Source organism: Rhododendron vialii, chromosome 6a (genome assembly GCF_030253575.1).
Source record: "Rhododendron vialii isolate Sample 1 chromosome 6a, ASM3025357v1".
Taxonomy (NCBI): Eukaryota; Viridiplantae; Streptophyta; class Magnoliopsida; order Ericales; family Ericaceae; genus Rhododendron; species Rhododendron vialii.
In genome coordinates, this window is record NC_080562.1 from 31,529,020 (window position 1) to 31,546,679 (window position 17,660).

General features: G+C 37.5%; 1 protein-coding gene, 3 long non-coding RNA genes and 1 pseudogene across 5 annotated transcripts; 3 read left to right on the forward strand and 2 right to left on the reverse strand.

The window, feature by feature from the left end:
* Positions 1-90: 90 nt before the first annotated feature.
* On the reverse strand, positions 91-2,234 carry LOC131330305 (inorganic phosphate transporter 1-4-like; annotated as a pseudogene).
* A 2,325-nt stretch (positions 2,235-4,559) lies between these two features.
* Positions 4,560-5,819, forward strand: LOC131329262 (uncharacterized). Of its 2 annotated transcripts, none has more exons than XR_009200696.1 (3): positions 4,560-5,007; positions 5,108-5,149; positions 5,455-5,819. It is a non-coding gene; the product is annotated as an uncharacterized LOC131329262 (long non-coding RNA). The 2 variants fall into 2 exon arrangements; XR_009200695.1 differs by having other exon boundaries at positions 4,695-5,007; positions 5,111-5,149.
* LOC131330339 (uncharacterized) lies at positions 5,621-6,083 on the reverse strand. Its single transcript, XR_009201087.1, has 2 exons — positions 5,813-6,083; positions 5,621-5,775 (listed from the first exon to the last, which is right to left on the reverse strand). It is a non-coding gene; the product is annotated as an uncharacterized LOC131330339 (long non-coding RNA).
* Positions 6,084-7,529: 1,446 nt separating this feature from the next.
* On the forward strand, positions 7,530-8,998 carry LOC131330338 (uncharacterized). Its single transcript, XR_009201086.1, has 2 exons — positions 7,530-7,984; positions 8,486-8,998. It is a non-coding gene; the product is annotated as an uncharacterized LOC131330338 (long non-coding RNA).
* Positions 8,999-13,461: 4,463 nt separating this feature from the next.
* On the forward strand, positions 13,462-17,533 carry LOC131328852 (beta-glucuronosyltransferase GlcAT14B-like). The gene is made up of 4 exons (XM_058361811.1): positions 13,462-14,860; positions 15,689-15,764; positions 15,847-15,962; positions 16,791-17,533. Exons 1-4 carry the CDS (start codon positions 14,224-14,226, stop codon positions 17,339-17,341), a joined length of 1,380 nt encoding a protein of 459 aa, XP_058217794.1. The 5' UTR covers positions 13,462-14,223; the 3' UTR covers positions 17,342-17,533.
* Positions 17,534-17,660: the final 127 nt, after the last annotated feature.

A 17,660-nucleotide genomic window follows, 5' to 3' on the forward strand; every position in this document is an offset into this window, starting at 1 on the left:
ATCTTGGATAAGCGTAAAGGATGCAACACACAACAGACAAGTCTACTGAGCAATAGAGCGGTCTTAATTTGCCGTTAAAAATAAAAAATAAAAATGGTCTAAACTTGCATGTTTTTGCGAATGGTGATGGTATTTTCTATCCTTCGCTTATCAAACGGATAACAACAAAGAAGTTACTGTCATTTCTTCTGTGGCAAATCTCACATGTTGTTTGCATGATGATCGGGTCACCTGCAGTCTCTTGTATTCGTGCCAAGATGCTTTACGCCACATCCAAAGACCGTTTCAAACGAGAGCTTGACGGCATCCATTATGAGATTCAGGCTACCGATCCCACAGAAATGAATCTTGAAGTTATCAGAGACCGTGCACACTAAGGTTGCATTTGGTCCGAAGTTGGCAAAGAAGAAGGTCAGGGAGTACATCACAACAAACCCAATTCTGTGATCAGGGTGAGTCCAGTGGTTATAAGGGAATGCAAGAGCAAACATAAAGATTGTCATCATTGAAAAACCAATAATCTGGATAGTGAATCTTCCGATCCTATCGATGAGTGCCACTGTGAACCAGTAGCCAGGAATGGTACTACACATGGCAATTAGGGTTTGCGCCCTGGCAATCTTGAAAATTTCTTGAACTGCATTCATGGTTTTTGCCCGGGGGATCCACACAATCGCGGTGAAAATGTCCTTTTGGAACAGATCTTGGCTGTAAAAGGCAATGTCAAGCAAAAACCATGTGCTGGTGGTCCCAAGCAAGTGGAGCCCATGGCGGCGAAGGAATTGCTTGGAGAACAAACCAAATGAACTGGTTGGCTTCTGAGCAATTTGCTCAACTTTCTCGACCTCAGCCTTGAGGTCAACTTATAAAACTTTGAACATATCTGAAGCAGCTTGTTCCGTGTTCTTGGCAACAAGAGCAGTGTAACGGACAGTTTCAAGCATCTTCATCCGCCAGTAGTAAGTGAGGAGAGCCGGAAGTGATCCAACCATCAAAATAATCCTCCAAACGTAGTCGGCTTGTGGGACGGTCGAGGCAATGGGGTCTACTGCATAAGCAGGAGCGGGGAACCGGGCATCAAATGCTGAAGATATTAAGATCGCGAATATCCCTCCCGCCAAAATTCCAAATCCTTGCATAGCGAAAACAACTGCTATGAAGGCACCACGTGTCTTTTTACTGGCGTATTTGGACATGATGGTGGCGGAAAGTGGGTTATCACCTTCAATGCCAAACCCTAGCCAAAAGCGAAAGAAGCAAAGGGTGGCCATAACGGTTTTTGGCTCCCTCCCAAAGGAAAGGCCCCGAAGCGATAGAACAAAGGCACATGAGCATCAAAGTCAATCCGTAGACCCTCTTTCAGCCTAGCTTGTCACCAAGCCAACCGAAAAAGAGTTGACTGGCTAGGGTTCTGCAAAGGGCGACACCATTGACAGCGGCTGAGACATTGGGGGTAAAGAACCGGGCTTAGTTGCACCATCGACATGGTAGTATATGCGGCCAAGCAATTTGGTTACTAGTGATATGCAAAAGAGATCATATGCATCGGTGAAGAAACCCATTCCGCCAATAATAATAGCAGTGAAATGGTACCATTGCGTTTTCGCTACATCAAGTGCGTTGAGCACCTGTAATTGTTCCCCGGCCATGGCTAGTTTATTTGGGCGAGACTGGTCTCTTCCCCTTATCTCCCTTTCTCACCACTTCTTTCTCTACTAGTCTGTATGAATAAAACATCCAATTGACAAAACTAAATAATGCAGGGAGTCAACTATGAGAACGAAACAGGCAAACAGCTACTGCTAAATTCCAAGAAAATCTTGTTGGGGTTGTGAAAAACGATTCAGTTTGGTTTGTCGCTTAGCGGACAATGATATTTTCATCACAGTGATGAAAAACCCTACCATAAATATGTTGTTCTGTGCCACGGATGTACCCGATTGGGAAACCACGTAAATCTTTGTGTCGTACTTTTTTTGTGTCGTGCTTTTTTTTACATCTTTCTTTGTTATTCTTGGTGCAAATGTGCGCGTGGAGGGGTTTGGATCGAATCGACAACAAATCGTGGTGATACTGACTGAACAAATTAGAATCTTTTTTCTAATTAGGATCCATCATGATTTGTCACGTTTAATACTTCACATGAGACCAAATCACTGCCAAGAAACGCTGAAAAAAAAGATTTATACTTTTCGAACCTATTTTTCTGGTATGGAAGATCAAACAAACACAGGGATCACAGAGCAACGATCAACAGAAAAGCCACAAGAGAGAAAAACAATGGAATATTTAAATATCCATCATCTTTATCCATACCATGTAAGAATTCATTCCGCCCTTTTTCATACTTATAATTTCATCCTTTTAGTATGTGAATTACTTTTTTTACCCTTTTCACTATGATATACATATATTACGTTATGATATTGTTTTCCCAATTTAGTGGAATTGGATTGGATTGTTTTCCTAATTCAATGGGATTTGGTAAATTTCAATATGATTGATTACTTTTTTTCTATCATGGAACGTGTTTGAGGAATCGATATTTTTAGGAATATAACATGATAAGTTGACCACATCTTTGCATTTTTTCTTCATTCTTCGAGTTGGCCAACGGAACATGGTTAAATTACCATAAAAAAATACTCCATATAACATGACATCTTCAAACCACATGGTTAAATTACCATGATTACATCCTAAAATTCTCGGCCTATATAGACAAGAATTTTGGGATGCAAATTACTTATGATTTCATCCTAAAATTCTTGGCCTATTTGGGATGTAAATTACTTATGATTTCATCCTAGAATTCTTGGCCTATATAGACAAGAATTTTGGGATGTAAATTACTTATGATTACATCCTAAATTCTTGGCCTATATAGACAAGAATTTTGGGATTTAAAATACTTGTGATTTCATCCTAAATATCTCGGCCTATATAGACAAGAATTTTGGGATGTAAAATACTTGTGATTTCATCCTAAATATCTCGGCCTATATAGACAAGAATTTTGGGATGTAAAATACTTATGATTTCATCCTAAATATCTCGACCTATATATACAAGAATTTTGGAATGTAAATTACTTATGATTTCGTCCTAAAATTCTAAGTCTGTATAGACAAGAATTTTGGGATATAATTACTTATGATTACATCCTAAAATTCTTGGCCTATATAGACAAGAATTTTGGGATGTGAAATACTTATGATTACATCCTAAAATTCTCGGCCTATATAGACAAGAATTTTGGGATGTAAATTACTTATGATTTCATCATAAATTTCTCAGCCTATATAGACAAGAATTTTGAGATGTAAATTACGTATGATTTCATCCTAAATTTCTCAGCCTATATAGACAAGAATTTTGGAATGTAAATTACTTATGATTTCATCCTAAATTTCTCAGCCAATATAGACAAGAATTTTGGGATGTAAATTACTTATGATTACATCCTAAAATTATCAGCTTATATAGACAAGAATTTTGGGATGAAAATTACTTATGATTTCATCCTAAAATTCTCGGCCTATGTAGACAAGAATTTTGGGATGTAAATTACTTATGATTTCATCCTAAAATTCTCGGCCTATATAGACAAGAATTTTGGGATGTAAACATAATTATTTGTACATTTCAAACTATTCTTATATGAATTGGTCTGCGCAGCGGCCTAACAGATTTCACCGGACTAGTTTCATGGTAAACGGTCCAAATAATTAACCATGAAATAGTTTCATGGTAAATGGTCCAAATAATTAACCATGAAATGATAAAAACATACAGATATATTTCATAGTAAATGTTACAAATAATTTACCATGAAATCGAAAAGCTTGTATTACATATATGGTTTAAAATATATAAATATATACAATTAACAATACTCAAAGGGCAATATCGGTATTAAAAGTATGAGAAGGATGAAATCATAAGTTGCTAAAAAGGACAGGATGAATTCATAAGTGAATATGGCAATAAGGATGAATTTTTAAGTCTCTCGAAAAACAATACCCTCGTCATCTTTATAAATCTCATTTTTTTTAAAAATGGGTTGAAAAACAGCAATGATGTCGTTTCACCACATCTATTGGGATCAAACTTTGGAATCGAAGCAAGAAAAAAGGTGATAAACATCATTCTGGTATGATATAAACATGCTACTTACACAATCGTTGTGTTGGTTGTGTGCGTAATTCTAACCGTCCAGATGTATTTGGACAGTCTAGATTTTAAAAAAACCCTTCCAAGAAAAAGTTGAACTTTTATGGGGAAAAATTTGAACGAATCCTGACCATTTATTACAGCAATAGACGGCTAGATATTAGTTGTATGCTGTGTTTTACACAACCGTTGTGTGTAGCACTTTTGATGATTATAACCCTAAATAGCGGAAAACAGGGCTAATAACAAAAACAGAAAATTTTGTGGCACAAAAATTGGAAATAGATAATATAAATAGTGATTTACATTATCTGGGTATTTAAAATATTGATCCAATCTACCTCAATAATCGTTTCTATGTGTAAAAAGCTCTATTTTGTCACCACATCTATATAATAAAACAGAGCTGTTTGAATCTAAAAGACAACCAACGCTCTAGATTTATCCATTTTTCTGCATAAATCTCTGCCTTCTATCCTACAATAGCATGTCCATAAATTGAAAACTTTTTTTGACCATTTACAAATTAGCGGTCTAATTTCCAAACCCTCTCTCCCCATCCTCTCTCTCCGAATACGGCGCCTCTCTCTCTCTCTCTCTCTCTCTCTCTCTCTGCGAATACGGCTCCCCCTCAAGCAGATTCTTCGCCACCGCCTCCTCCCCTCGCCAGAGACAGATTCTTCGCCGCCTCTCTCACCGATTCTTTGCCACCGCAGCGCATAGCCAGAGACCGGCGCAGCCGCCGCTCTCCCAGATTCTTCACCACTGCAGATTATTCACCACCGCCTCCGCCTTCTTCCCGTCCGTCCCGCTGCTCTCCCAACCGTCTATTGAGTAAGCACTTTGCCTTTTACGCTTCTTCATTCCAGATTTCTTATCTTTCGAACTTCAATTTCACAATTGAATCATTATTTTTTTTCCCTTTTGCCTTCAGAAGATGCGGGCACTAATTCCCCTGGGACACCAAGTCCTCCTGGTGAGCTCTTTCCCTTCATGGGTATTCTCTCAATTTTGTGCAATCCATGTTGCTTTTTAATGCATCGTGGGTCGTTTCTTATTTCTTAGTTTAATGCATCCAAATATAATTGAGACTGGAGATTGAAATTGCTTTGTCATAGTTCAAGTGAACAATATATAACCTTCCTTTTTCCCCAACTCTATCTCGAACTGGAGATTTATTTGCTCTGTCATAGTTCAAGTAATTATGAGAATGAGTGCTCTGGTGTATGCATGTGTGTCCATTTAACCTCCCTTTTTTCCCTATCTTTTCGTCATTTGAAGGGAGGAACATAAAACTTCAGGCTGTGAAGTGGGGCATTCCATATAGTGAAGATTGTTGTGAAGTGGGGCATTCCAAATAGGTAATGAACTGAACAATAGATAGAGAATGCCCACCAATTAGAAGTTACAGTTTTTTTTTATTAATAGAAGTACAAGTTACATTCAGTTCAAATGGTAGTCTTCGGGCAAAAGTTTTCAACCGGTGAAGAAGCAAACCGGTGTTTGTAAGAATGCCTCATACAAGGTGTTCAAGGAAACCGAAGTCACAGTGAAGCATTTGTCATGCAAATATGTTAAGATTAAGGTATTTGTCAAGTAAACCTGTGAAAACTACGGAATCATTCCAAAAAAAGTCTACCCATTGTCAATAAATTTTTCATAAAAACTGTTTTTCGTAAGCCATCTACGTTTTTCACAAGTTTTTCATAAAAAACAGTTTTTCATTTGGTTCAAGATTTTGGAATAGAATCGTGTTTTGTTCTCCCCAGTCTTAATTTGAGGCCAATAAGTGTACCCAGTGTCAAGTTTTTGCCGTTTCAACGCGGTGGTCTGCCCCATACCAATAATATAAGGAGCCACTATTTCAACGCAACACTTTGGGAACCTCATCTTTCTTTAGTTGGGTTCGAACTTCGATTTCTTTAGTTGGGCACTAAATGCCTCATACCAAAAGAATGCACTAATTAGTAATTACCTGAATGGAGGGAATTACGTACATATGCAAGACAAAAATGGTTTATTGCACCAAGGTGTTTGTAAGAATGCCTCATCCAAGGTGTTCATTGATCTTATTCCTTTTAGTTTCTACTACTAATGTTGGCAGGGTTATTCATCCAAGGTGTAGCTGCTTAGTCATGGTAGGGTAATATATAGTAGTAGTAAGAACTTGCTTTGTAAAACAAGTGGGTCAATCTAAGAGAAGCATATGCCATAGCTGATTTAGGCCAGAAGAAATTTGAGAGAAGTTTCAAAACAAATGACACAAAATACCCAAGTGACCGTGACCTCACTTAACAAGTGGGTCAATCTAATGGTTATGAGGCTTGGTGTAAGCATAAGGAAAGCTCCACGGGCTAGGGTAAAGGAAAAGTAGCCTATGTGTGAATTTTCTTATTTCTAGGCATTTAAAGCCTAGCCATTTGCAAACCACTTGATAAGTGATATAGCCTTCCGTCCAATATTTTCTTCCCAATCTTGGTTTGTGATATATATTTTTTTGTTTGTCTTTTCCTTTGCATTAGGCAATGACCAGCAAAGGAAAGCCAACACGTGTTAGCAATGGAGAAAAAGATTCACGGGTATCACCCTTTGACGTATCTTCTATCTTTATTTTGAAAAGAAAAATTGATAGTCAATTAGCTAAACGACATTCTAATTTCATGAAGTTGCTTATACACATATTCAAAAGGAACACTTGCGCAACGTGCCCGACGAGAACGAGAACGAATATTTAAGCAAACCACTGAAAGGCAATCAGAACAACACTCGCCAATAAATACAAGTGTAAGACTCTTATTAATCAAAATCATATTTGACTATCTACATCTTCTAACTATATTTTTTTTTATGTAATTCTTTCTCAATTGTTGACTTTGTACGTAAAGATTCAACCTCTCCGAGACGGAAATATTAGAGCCGATGGGCGAGACCACCATGCTGTACATGTTCCCGAGGTAAGTCTCCATATAAATATGAAGTTTCTTGCAAACCTAATTAGTACCCGTAATGCAATTTATGTATTTCTTAACATGTAGGAGATTCAAAGAATAGGGACAATGACTAGGAAACAGAAGGCAACGTATGTAGGGAGTGGAAAGGAAAACTCTGAGGTATATCACGTTGACACATGTTTTCTACCTTGCATTTGGAAAAAAAAAAAAAAATGGTCCTTAAGTAATACTGCTACTTTCATGTTCGACTATCTATATCTTCTAACCATTTTTTTTAAAAATTCTTTCTCAATTGATGACTTTGTACGTAAAAGATTCAACCTCTCCTCGACGGAAATATTAGAGCCGAAATCCGCGACGAGCGAGACCACCATGCTGTCCATGTTCATGAGGTAGGTCTCCAGTACGTTTGGCATATGCTATGACTATTAACAAATCACAAGGACAATCTGTAAAATTTGTTGGGGTCGATTTGCGTACACCTGTGTTTAGTCATGGGCAACTATATGTGGCATTGTCGAGGTGCACGTCTTTTGACAGCATAAGTGTCCTCCCTGAAGAAGCAATAGATTCCACTACCAATATTGTTTACCCTGAAGTTCTACTGTAGTGTGGTTTATCATACCAGCTACAACAGGTTGCAGAGTATTACAATTTAGTTTAATTTTTTCTTAGTTACCATAGGAATGAAAATGAAGACGCATATTGGTGTCTCTTTTCTGCCTCTGCGTATTTTTTTCCTAGCATTCCATATTAATAATATTTGGGTGTTTGATGCAGATGATTTATTTGGGAAGGAAGCACCAATGACACTCGATTATATTGGGAATCGCTCACCGTCTCTCTTCCGTCAATCTCAGGTATTGTAAATGAAATTTTGGCTTAGGTTCTGCTTTATATCATGGCTTAAGTTCTATTTGTGGTCTTTGTTTAGTACATGGCAATGGCTCAAGCCATTTTAGAAAATCAAGTACAACAATACATCAGGCAACAAATCTTTAGAAATGTGTACAATACATTCGGTTGACTGCCATATTTTTTCTTTAGAGATGTGTAAAACCACTGTAAGTCTCTGAGTTGAGCTCAAAGAGCCTAGAATATTGAATGAATAACTCAATGAATAGCCCAGAGCTCAATGAATATATCATTTTTTTAGTTTGAAATTTGAATTTCAAGGGAGAAACATGATTATGGCATGGTTTATCCCTTTCTGAGCTGTGGTATTACCCCTTTCTCGATATTAGATTGTGGACCTGTCGTGTTGATTAAATTCTCTCAAAGCATTTATTTTTAAGAATGGAACTCAGTTCCCCATTGAACTTTTATTTATTTTATGACATTGGATTTGGTTTTAATGTCAGAGCTGTGCGTGAAAAAAATGATGCTGCGAGGAAGATGCTGACATTGGTGATGAAATGCCAATGACCCACTTCCCACCAGTTGAGATTGAGAAGGATGACGGTGCCTCGGCCGGTGGCGGTGTTCATGCAACCACCAGTTGTAATCTTTTTATTATTCGGCTGTTAAGCGTTATCTTTTTCTCATTCGGCACTTTCCCTTTGCTCATTGTCAGAGCTGAAGGCACGGCTGCATGACCACCGCATGATAGCTCAAAATAGGAGGCTATGTGACATGTATTTCTATGACATGAGTTAGAACCACTTCGTTTGGTTTTCTAGGCAGTACAGTATTGGCATTTTTACAACATGCCTGCTTAGTTTTATGGGATTGTAGTATCTTCACTCTTCAGATTTTGTGTTTTGAAATTGCCGTACCCGAAGGTTTTACAATTTTTTCTGTGCTTCTTTGACATGAGTTGGAACCACTTCTTTTGGTTTTTTAGACTTTGTAGCAAACAGCTGCTTTGTGAGACAGAGCAATCTCTTTTTTTAAGTTGCTAAATTAAATGATGTTGCATGAAAAACAGCTGCTTTGTGAGACAGAGCAATCTCTTTTTTTAAGTTGCTAAATTAAATGATGTTGCATGAACCGAACTAATATGGCAGTCCTCCACAACTAATAATATTGAGGCCCAATGCAAACTACTCTTCTGATGCTCTAGCAAAGTGCAAAATTTACTGATTAGGTCTGACCATTACAATCAAATTGCCGAGCATCTCCTGGTTTGCCCAACTAATATGTGTACCATTTTATATTTTCATTGGTGTTTCGATGGTTTTTATTTTTTCTGTGTTTGCCGAACTAGAACTAGCAAGTGACGGTTTTTGAATCTTAATATATGCCCAGATTTATTCCTTTATTGAGCATAAATGACACTACAGCATAACTTCAGGCTGCAGAACTTCAGGGTAAACAGGCTAAATTGGCGAGCTTTAGCTTGAGCTTTGAATCTTTAGCTTTGAAAAAATTGTAATACTCTGCACATTTTGAAAAAATTAGCACGGTAGCTTTTGCATAAGCTAATTGAGTACGCCAATGGTAGCTCACAGTTGTCCGAAAAGATCCTAAGCTTAAAATGGACCAATAGCTTTCATTGTCTTCAAAATGTGTTGCGCTATGCCTTTAGGCACGGGCATTTGCTAGTAAACATATATGGCAAACTTTGCATGCAAACAACACAATAAAACAAAATCCATACATATGATATTTTTGCGCTAAAAAATGATTATTTCTCAAAATACTTGGGTAAAAGTGTGTGTGTGTGTGTGTGTGTGTGTGTGTGTGTGTATATATATATATATATATATATATATATTTCCGATTCCTCTCGTTGAGACGAATCAATACCCTAAAAAAATTTGGGACAAAACTAACAAATGTAAAAAAAAAAAAATTCAAATAAGGACAAAAATTTCAAATTTAAATTAAGTTTAAGTTAAGTCTTAAAGAACGGAGCCAAGCTAAGTTACTATTCTTGGAAGTAAAACTAACATTCTTATTTTTTAAATACTTATTTTTCGTTATACAAGATAGGTCATTCTTTCATAATACTTCACCTTGAATTCAAATAATATGTATTTCTCTTCAAAGTACTTCAGTTCAAACCAATCACAGCTCAGTCCTTGCTTGGTTCTTTTTTTGTGTGTGTGTATGGGTTTTCTTCGATTTCTGCTATGAATCCATGACATATCCAGAAAATCATTTATGTTTTCGAATCAACTGGCATGACCAATTGTGCGTAGGATGTTGCTATTGTCCTAGTCGTTTATAGCACGGGTTGGGTGGTTTTCGCACTAATTTATAATATGAATATTCAAAATATTAACTTAATTTGATGTTGACGCATAAAACTGGCATGTGGAATTTACAATAGGTTGATGTCATGGGAAGGATATTCACATCATTTGAGGAAGAAGTTAATTGGTGGAAACATTATGGGACCAAGAGATTTGATTTTCTAACCTTTTTAACATTATTATTTTTGTTTGGACTTACGCATATTTGAACTATCGCATTCAGCCATTGTAGCTACATCGGTTTGTTGTACTTGATCTTTAACAATTTTTTAAGACTCAAGTGTCCGACTAACTTACGCACGCTTTTAATTAATTATGAGGGTAATTCCACCATTCGATCACGTGCGAGGAATTGTAGGTGACTCTAACAATGTTGGCAACCAACTCAAATTTAGATTTATAAAGAGTTGGTTATGTTGTCCACATGTCCTTATCATATGGTCAAAAAGAGAAACATGCCCTAATTGCAATATAAGAACTTTTGTGTTTTGAAATAGGAAGAATTTTTTCCTCAATTTATCAATTTCTTTGGGTTGTATATCAAGCTTGATTTAGTTGTTGTGACTTCTGGGCCTCATGATTGATGTAACGGTCTATGATTATAATTATTTATTTTAACTTTTTTTGGTTTTGTTCTTACTTAAATTTTTTTCGCGTTTGTTAGTTTTGTACCTCATTTTTTTGGTTTTTCGATTTGTCTCGCCAAAAAGAATCGAAAAAGTAAAAAATTATGACTTTTACTCCAATATTTTAGGAAATAATCACTTTTCAGCAAAAAAAGTTGGCTTTTTGACTTAAAATTGGATACTTTCAAAAATATTTGGGTATAAGTTAAAAAAAATATTTTTTCGATTCCTCTCATCGAGATGAATCAATAATTAATCCAAAAAAGTTTGATGCAAAACTAACAAACGCCAGTTTTTTTAATAAGGACAAAACCTCAAAAAAAATGTTAAAAGTTAAATGGGATGGGGTTGAATATACTTTCCTACGCTTAACATAATGTTTTAAAAAATATATATTATAAAAATCGTTTCCAATTCTGGCAAATCATTCCTGCTACCAGCAACAAGATATGTTAATTAATCATGAGTAAATTTCTATTAATTTGTACTTTCACAAAAGTTGGTCTAATGGTGAATGTCTGAGAGGCCAAGACTTAAGTGTTTGCTTTCTTCTAAGATCTTAGGTTCAACTCACTTTGCTAGCAATTCTTGAAGTCGATTCATTCTCCATGCAAGTGTGTAAAACAATTGTGAAAGAAATTATCAAACAAGGGGAAAACAATGGAAATTGATATTCACGCTCCAAAATTACTAATGGCGCTCCACAAGAACAAAGTGGAGCGCCATCAGTAATTTTGAGAGCGTGAATATCAATTTTTATGAACAAAGTGGAACGCCATCAGTAATTTTGAGAGCGTGAATATCAATTTTCATGAACAAAATGGAACGCCAAAACAATATCTTAACAAAGATGTTGGAATACACTCAACCAAACATGCGTTGAGACTAATAGCTAACTACCAATTTACAAAAAGGAGTATGGTAGGAATATCTATCTGGATCCAATATTAATACACAAATATCCCTGAGATTCTCCATGTATAGTAATTTAATACTCCGTATTAATGTATTGCTAAATTAAACTACAGCTTAAAAAATGGGCTTGAGATCCTCTGTCCCCGTATGTTGTCCCCATCTTCTGTTCCTATCTCCCTCGTGCTGCCATGGGTTCTTTAATCTCATCTGTTGAATTAAACGTCTCTCTCTCTCTCCGGCGAACTTTCACGACTTCACCAGCTTCCCCGCCGCGAAATTAAATCACCTCAGGGGTTCATCCCATCGATTTCTCCGTCGAATGCCGCGGCAGCAAATGAGATGTTTGCTGAGAAATCAAATCAACGGCTCTGGAGGCTTTTTCTTCATGTTCCATCTCAGAGTCAAAAAAAAGGAACCGGATGTAGTTGGATTAATTTTGAATTCGATGGCGAAGGTGATGCGGGGGTGGGGGAAGGCCGAAATAGGTATTGGGTGTTGAAAATTCTTCACGTGAAGTCTGCATGAAATCAAGGAATGGTGAGGTTGAAATTTGTGAAGAAAAAGACGAGAAAGAAAATGGTGCCGTTGATAACCACTGATTGAGGGTATTCCACTTTTACAAAAAGTCCTTTTTTTTCAAATGGATGTAATTTTAAATTTAAATATAATGAAAATAAAAAATATTTTTTAAATTTTTTTTACACCATTTAAAATATCTTAATGAGATCTATCAAATAAAATCCATATTGATAGAAAAATTATTTGCCTAAATATATAATTTTTAAATTTGAAATTACCTTTTTTTGCCACTCAACTCCGGCTTTTGCCGATGACGATGAGCGGCAAAGCCGGAGATGACAGGTTCGCTAGAGAGAGAGCGCGAAGAGAGGGAGGAGTTTAACGGAAGGTTGAGATTAAAGTAGAACACGTGGCAGTATGATAAAGAAGATAGGGACAGAGGATGGGGACAGCAAATGGGGACTGAGGGTCGCAAGCCTAAAAAATTGGTCCAAAATCCCGCACCCGGTGGGGTTAATAATGTGCTTACTCCAAAGTCTGGGATTTTTTCAACAGGCGTGTCACGAAAGGTGTCTTTAATGGAGTAATTTTTTTTTTTACAAGCAATTAAAGTATTAAATAAGCAAGTGTATAATCTAAGCTTATTTCTCCCAAATTAAGCAAATCTTTGCCCATTCTCTGTGGGCAGAGTTTTCTATAAGAGGTTAGGATATAAAACAATTGCTTGTCAGTGGTCTCTATAATTCCAAATTCCAACTCTTGGAAGGAAAGAAATGGACAGATATACCCTCATTGTGAAGCTGCATTTAAACCCCAAGCCAGACATCCCTGTCTCACAAGCACACACAATTGCTTGAAAATTGAAATATGATTGTAGAAATAAGTGACGATGCATTTAAAAGGAGTATGACACAATTGACTTTGACACGACAGAAGGTCAGAAATGGGTTTTGGGTGAACAGCCGTGCTATGGGTAAAATGAGAGGGTATTTTTGTCCTCAAATTTCAGAAACTATGTCGGTGACATGACATTTGTTTTAAGTGTTCCCATGTTTTCGAGATATAGGTAGTGCTTACAACATGAATATGAAATTACTTACCGTCGAAATTCTCTCTCTCTCTCTCTCTCTCTCTCTCTCTCTCTCTCTGCGTCTAACCTAAAAATCGGTGTTCTGTCTGAATCTCTCAGAACATCACTATCAATGGCTTCAACTCCTGAACCACCTCTGAGCGCGCGCTCTCTCTCTCTCTCTATCCTTTCTCACTCTCTAGAATCCTAGCATACGCATGAATTCAGGTACTTTTTCTTGATTCAATCCATTCCTTTGTTATCTCTTTTCCCCATTTGGCTTACTCACTTACACTTTTGCTTAATTAACCCCCCACTTCTCTCTCTCTCTCTCTCTCTCTCTCTCTCTCTCTCTCCTTGAACTTTTAAAACCCACATTGAATTGGAACATCTGAAACTTACAATCTAAGGCATTGTTTGACCACCCTTCTCATCTCTATAGACATGTGCACGTGTTAATCCTAAGGGTTGAATCTGTGAGAGATTTAGATAGAGATTGCAAGAATCATCAATTTGTTTCTGGGTGGAAATCTATCTTCTGGGTTTTTGAATTGGGTCATACGTTACAGTCTTACCTACTTACTGAAATCACCCTTTACATGATTTGTTATCTTTCCTTTATTTATGGCTCTCCAAGCGGTTTGGGGCTTCTCTTTTCCCAAAACCCATCAGAAAAACCCTAGCTTTTTCGGTCTCTGACCTGCGAAAATCGCGGGTTTGGGCTTTCAATTCTCAATTCAAGTTTTTGAAAACTGGGGTTTGTTTGAATCTACATGCAGAGGAGACGTATCTGGTTAGTTAGTATGAAGAAAACCATCAACAATTCTCACTCAGGATGGGGATTTAGTGATAGGAAGTGGATTGTTCCATTTTTTGCGAGTGTGCTGGTATCGATTACCCTCTCTATGGCTGCTGTTTTCGGGTTGTATTCGTCCTCTTATGCCTCGGATGAACTGCAATTCGATGTCATTTCGGTTGCACAGTCCGAGGAATCTAGTGGGTATTTCGTAGAATCAGATATAAAGACTGTATTTGATCATCGTAGTGGAGTTTCAAAAGTAGAGGCCCCTAGATTGGCTTATCTTATATCGGGAACGAAAGGGGATAGTCAGAGAATGATGAGGACTTTGCAAGCTGTGTATCATCCTAGAAATCAGTATGTTCTACATATGGATCTCGAGGCTCCGCCACGTGAGAGGCTGGATTTGTCCATGTCTGTGAAGAATGATCCGATGTTTCGCGAAGTGGATAATGTGCGCGTGATGGCGCAGTCAAATTTGGTCACGTACAAGGGCCCCACTATGATAGCCTGTACCCTTCAGGCAATTGCAGTTTTGTTGAAGGAGAGCTTGGTGTGGGACTGGTTTATAAACCTTAGTGCTTCGGATTATCCTCTTATGACGCAAGATGGTTAGTGCTATGCTTTGTTTCTTTCTCAGTACTTAAGCATGGTTGTGATTATTATCGTATAAAGTATGTACGTAACTGGATGGGTTCTTCCGTTTCTTTTTTCCCTTCATCTCTGCCGGTATTTGTTATAAGAGCTTCTAGTGTCCGTGTCACATCTTGTCAACTGGCTTACCGCCTATGTCTTAAGGCATTTGATTGGCTGAACTATGAAACGTGAAAATGATGAAGTTGTCTTTGGACATTTTCTGGGTTAAGAGGAAATCAGTTTCAGAATGGTTTACTTTCCTCTCTTTGGTGGGGGTGGGAGGTAGGCCTGAATATAGGTACATGCTTCACTTGCCGTTAAGGTTGACCTAGGAAAATGATGTTTGATGTTGATGACTTACAAGTCTTTGAACAATTACTTCTATGTTGAATTATCACATAGAAGTAGAAGATGTTGATGAGAATTCTACTATAGGACAAATGCTGGGAGAGAAAGTGTAGATGTGTCCTGGGATTGAGACAAGGCGTGTCTGTCGAATTGAAATGATCATCTATATATATATATATATATATATATATATATATATATAGTAAATAGTTGAACCAGCTTCTTGTTCCTGAGAACAACCCTCATTTATTTATATGAACTGTTGTTAGTCGGCTGCGTTGATGGTAGAATTACCACTATATGCTATGGTATTACACTTAATATTTTGTATTGCATTACTTTGAGTGGTTATGGATATTCTCTGCACGTGATGTGAATAATTTTTGCAAGGTGTATGCTAGGATTTGTCTGTCCATTTGATGGTAAAATGTCTGATCCGTGTTTTCATTGTGCAGATATACTCCATGTTTTTTCTAATTTGTCCAGAAACCTGAATTTTCTAGAACATACAGAGCTTGTTGGTTGGAAACTGTAAGTAATATAGTTCGTAGAAAGCATTTGCTTAGCAGCATTCTCATCTTCCTAGTCATCATAATTTGCAATACTTTTACAGGAACCAGAGAGCAAAGACAATCGTAATTGATCCGGCACTTTATCTATCAAGAAAATCCGATCTTGCCATGACAACTCAGCGTCGATCAATTCCCACATCCTTCAAGTTGTATACTGGTACGTGAAGTGTAACTCAGTAGGCCAAATGTTTACCTTCCTACTTCTTCTACAGTGATGACTGATGAGTTACATTACCATAGCTCCTTTTCCTTTAGTGACTTTAAGTAAGCTCCTGGGAGTGGAACTGCCTTGAAATTGAATCTGAATGAGACCAAAGTTTCGACCTGTCACGTTATTAACCATCATATCTTAATTTTCCTATGGGACTTTGCTATTTATTGTTAAGTGCAATGCAAGCACCTATCTTCTCATAAACTGCAGCAGTATTGCCTGTCTAAACTGGAACTAAGGGGCAAATTGCCTTATTTTCCTTCTGTAAGATGTAATTGTTGCTTTTTGAGAATTGAGTAGTCATTTGTCAATGTTCTATGATTCCTATTTTGTAAATTTAAAGCTAGAAGACGTTTGCTAGGTCTTCATTGACATTTATTTTTTGCTATTTTATATGGTATGACGTCTTTGTAAAATAATTGTAACCCCAAGGGGTTGGTCTGGTGGTCATGCCCCGGGACTTAGGGGTTTGCTCCCTCCTAAGGTCTCAGGTTCAAAATCTCTCAAGTGCTATCAACTTTTTTGGGGCCAGTCCATAGGAGCTTTAAAGAGTTTTTGAGGCTTTCCAAAACTTCGCTGAAACGATTATGAAAGTATCTGTAGAAAAAACAAGTTTTTGAAGTTCTGTAATTTCCTGGATGGGTGTTCATAGGATGGTTTAACCTTCACATCAATTAAGTGATGGAAACTAATCTGTGCGCATTTTAAAGTTGTAGACTTGAATTCTAGTAATCTCTTTGTGAGTTTTTCAAATGCGGTTTGGGTTGTATTCAGGTTCCGCGTGGGTGGTCCTAACTCGGTCCTTTGTGGAGTACTGCATATGGGGATGGGATAATCTCCCACGAACAATGCTTATGTACTACACAAACTTTGTCTCCTCTCCGGAGGGTTACTTCCATACGGTCATGTGCAACACAGAAGAGTTTCGTCACACAGCAATTGGCCATGATCTCCACTATATTGCTTGGGACAACCCTCCAAAGCAGCATCCTGTCGCCTTGACTATGAAGGATTTTCGCAAGATGGTCAACAGCAGTGCCCCTTTTGCTCGTAAATTTGCAAAGAACGATCCAGTTTTAGACAAGATTGATAAAGAGCTTCTTGGGCGAACTAATCGATTTGCGCCTGGGGCATGGTGCGTCGGGAGCTCAGAGGGTGGGGCCGATCCTTGCTCTGTTCGAGGTAATGATACGGTGTTTAAACCTGGTCCTGGTGCAAAGAGGTTACAATGGCTAATGGGTGAGCTTTTGTCTGATGGTTTCAGAAGCAAACAATGTTCAACCGAAAATTCAGTTGTCGGGGCTAAAATCGCTGAGAAGTCATGACATTATATGCTCGGAAAACCTGTCTGGAAAATTTTGGGAGCAATTGGTTCAACGAAAATCATAGTTAGATAACCCTGATGTACATTATGTATCATAGACCACAGTTTTGATAGAACATCATGGAATTTTTATTTCCTTTTCTATCAAATGGTTCTCTTTTTGGGTAATGGATTTGATCCGACTTTGAATTAAGTTACTGTCAACAGATCAGTTTTTTCTGAATTTATCTTCTTTTGTAGAATGGCCCGCTGATCACAGTTGTAAAGGATAAATGAAGAACTGCGAAGTGTGTGTGCGCGTGCGTGTGTTGCTACAGTGA

Excerpts from the sequence above, each read along its gene's own strand:
- LOC131328852 (XM_058361811.1), top strand. The coding sequence starts at position 14,224 with ATGCAGAGGAGACGTATCTGGTTAGTTAGTATGAAGAAAACCATCAAC. Across the intron at positions 14,861-15,688 it reads TCCTCTTATGACGCAAGATG|ATATACTCCATGTTTTTTCT; the intron begins GTTAGTGCTATG and ends TTCATTGTGCAG. Across the intron at positions 15,963-16,790 it reads ATCCTTCAAGTTGTATACTG|GTTCCGCGTGGGTGGTCCTA; the intron begins GTACGTGAAGTG and ends GGTTGTATTCAG.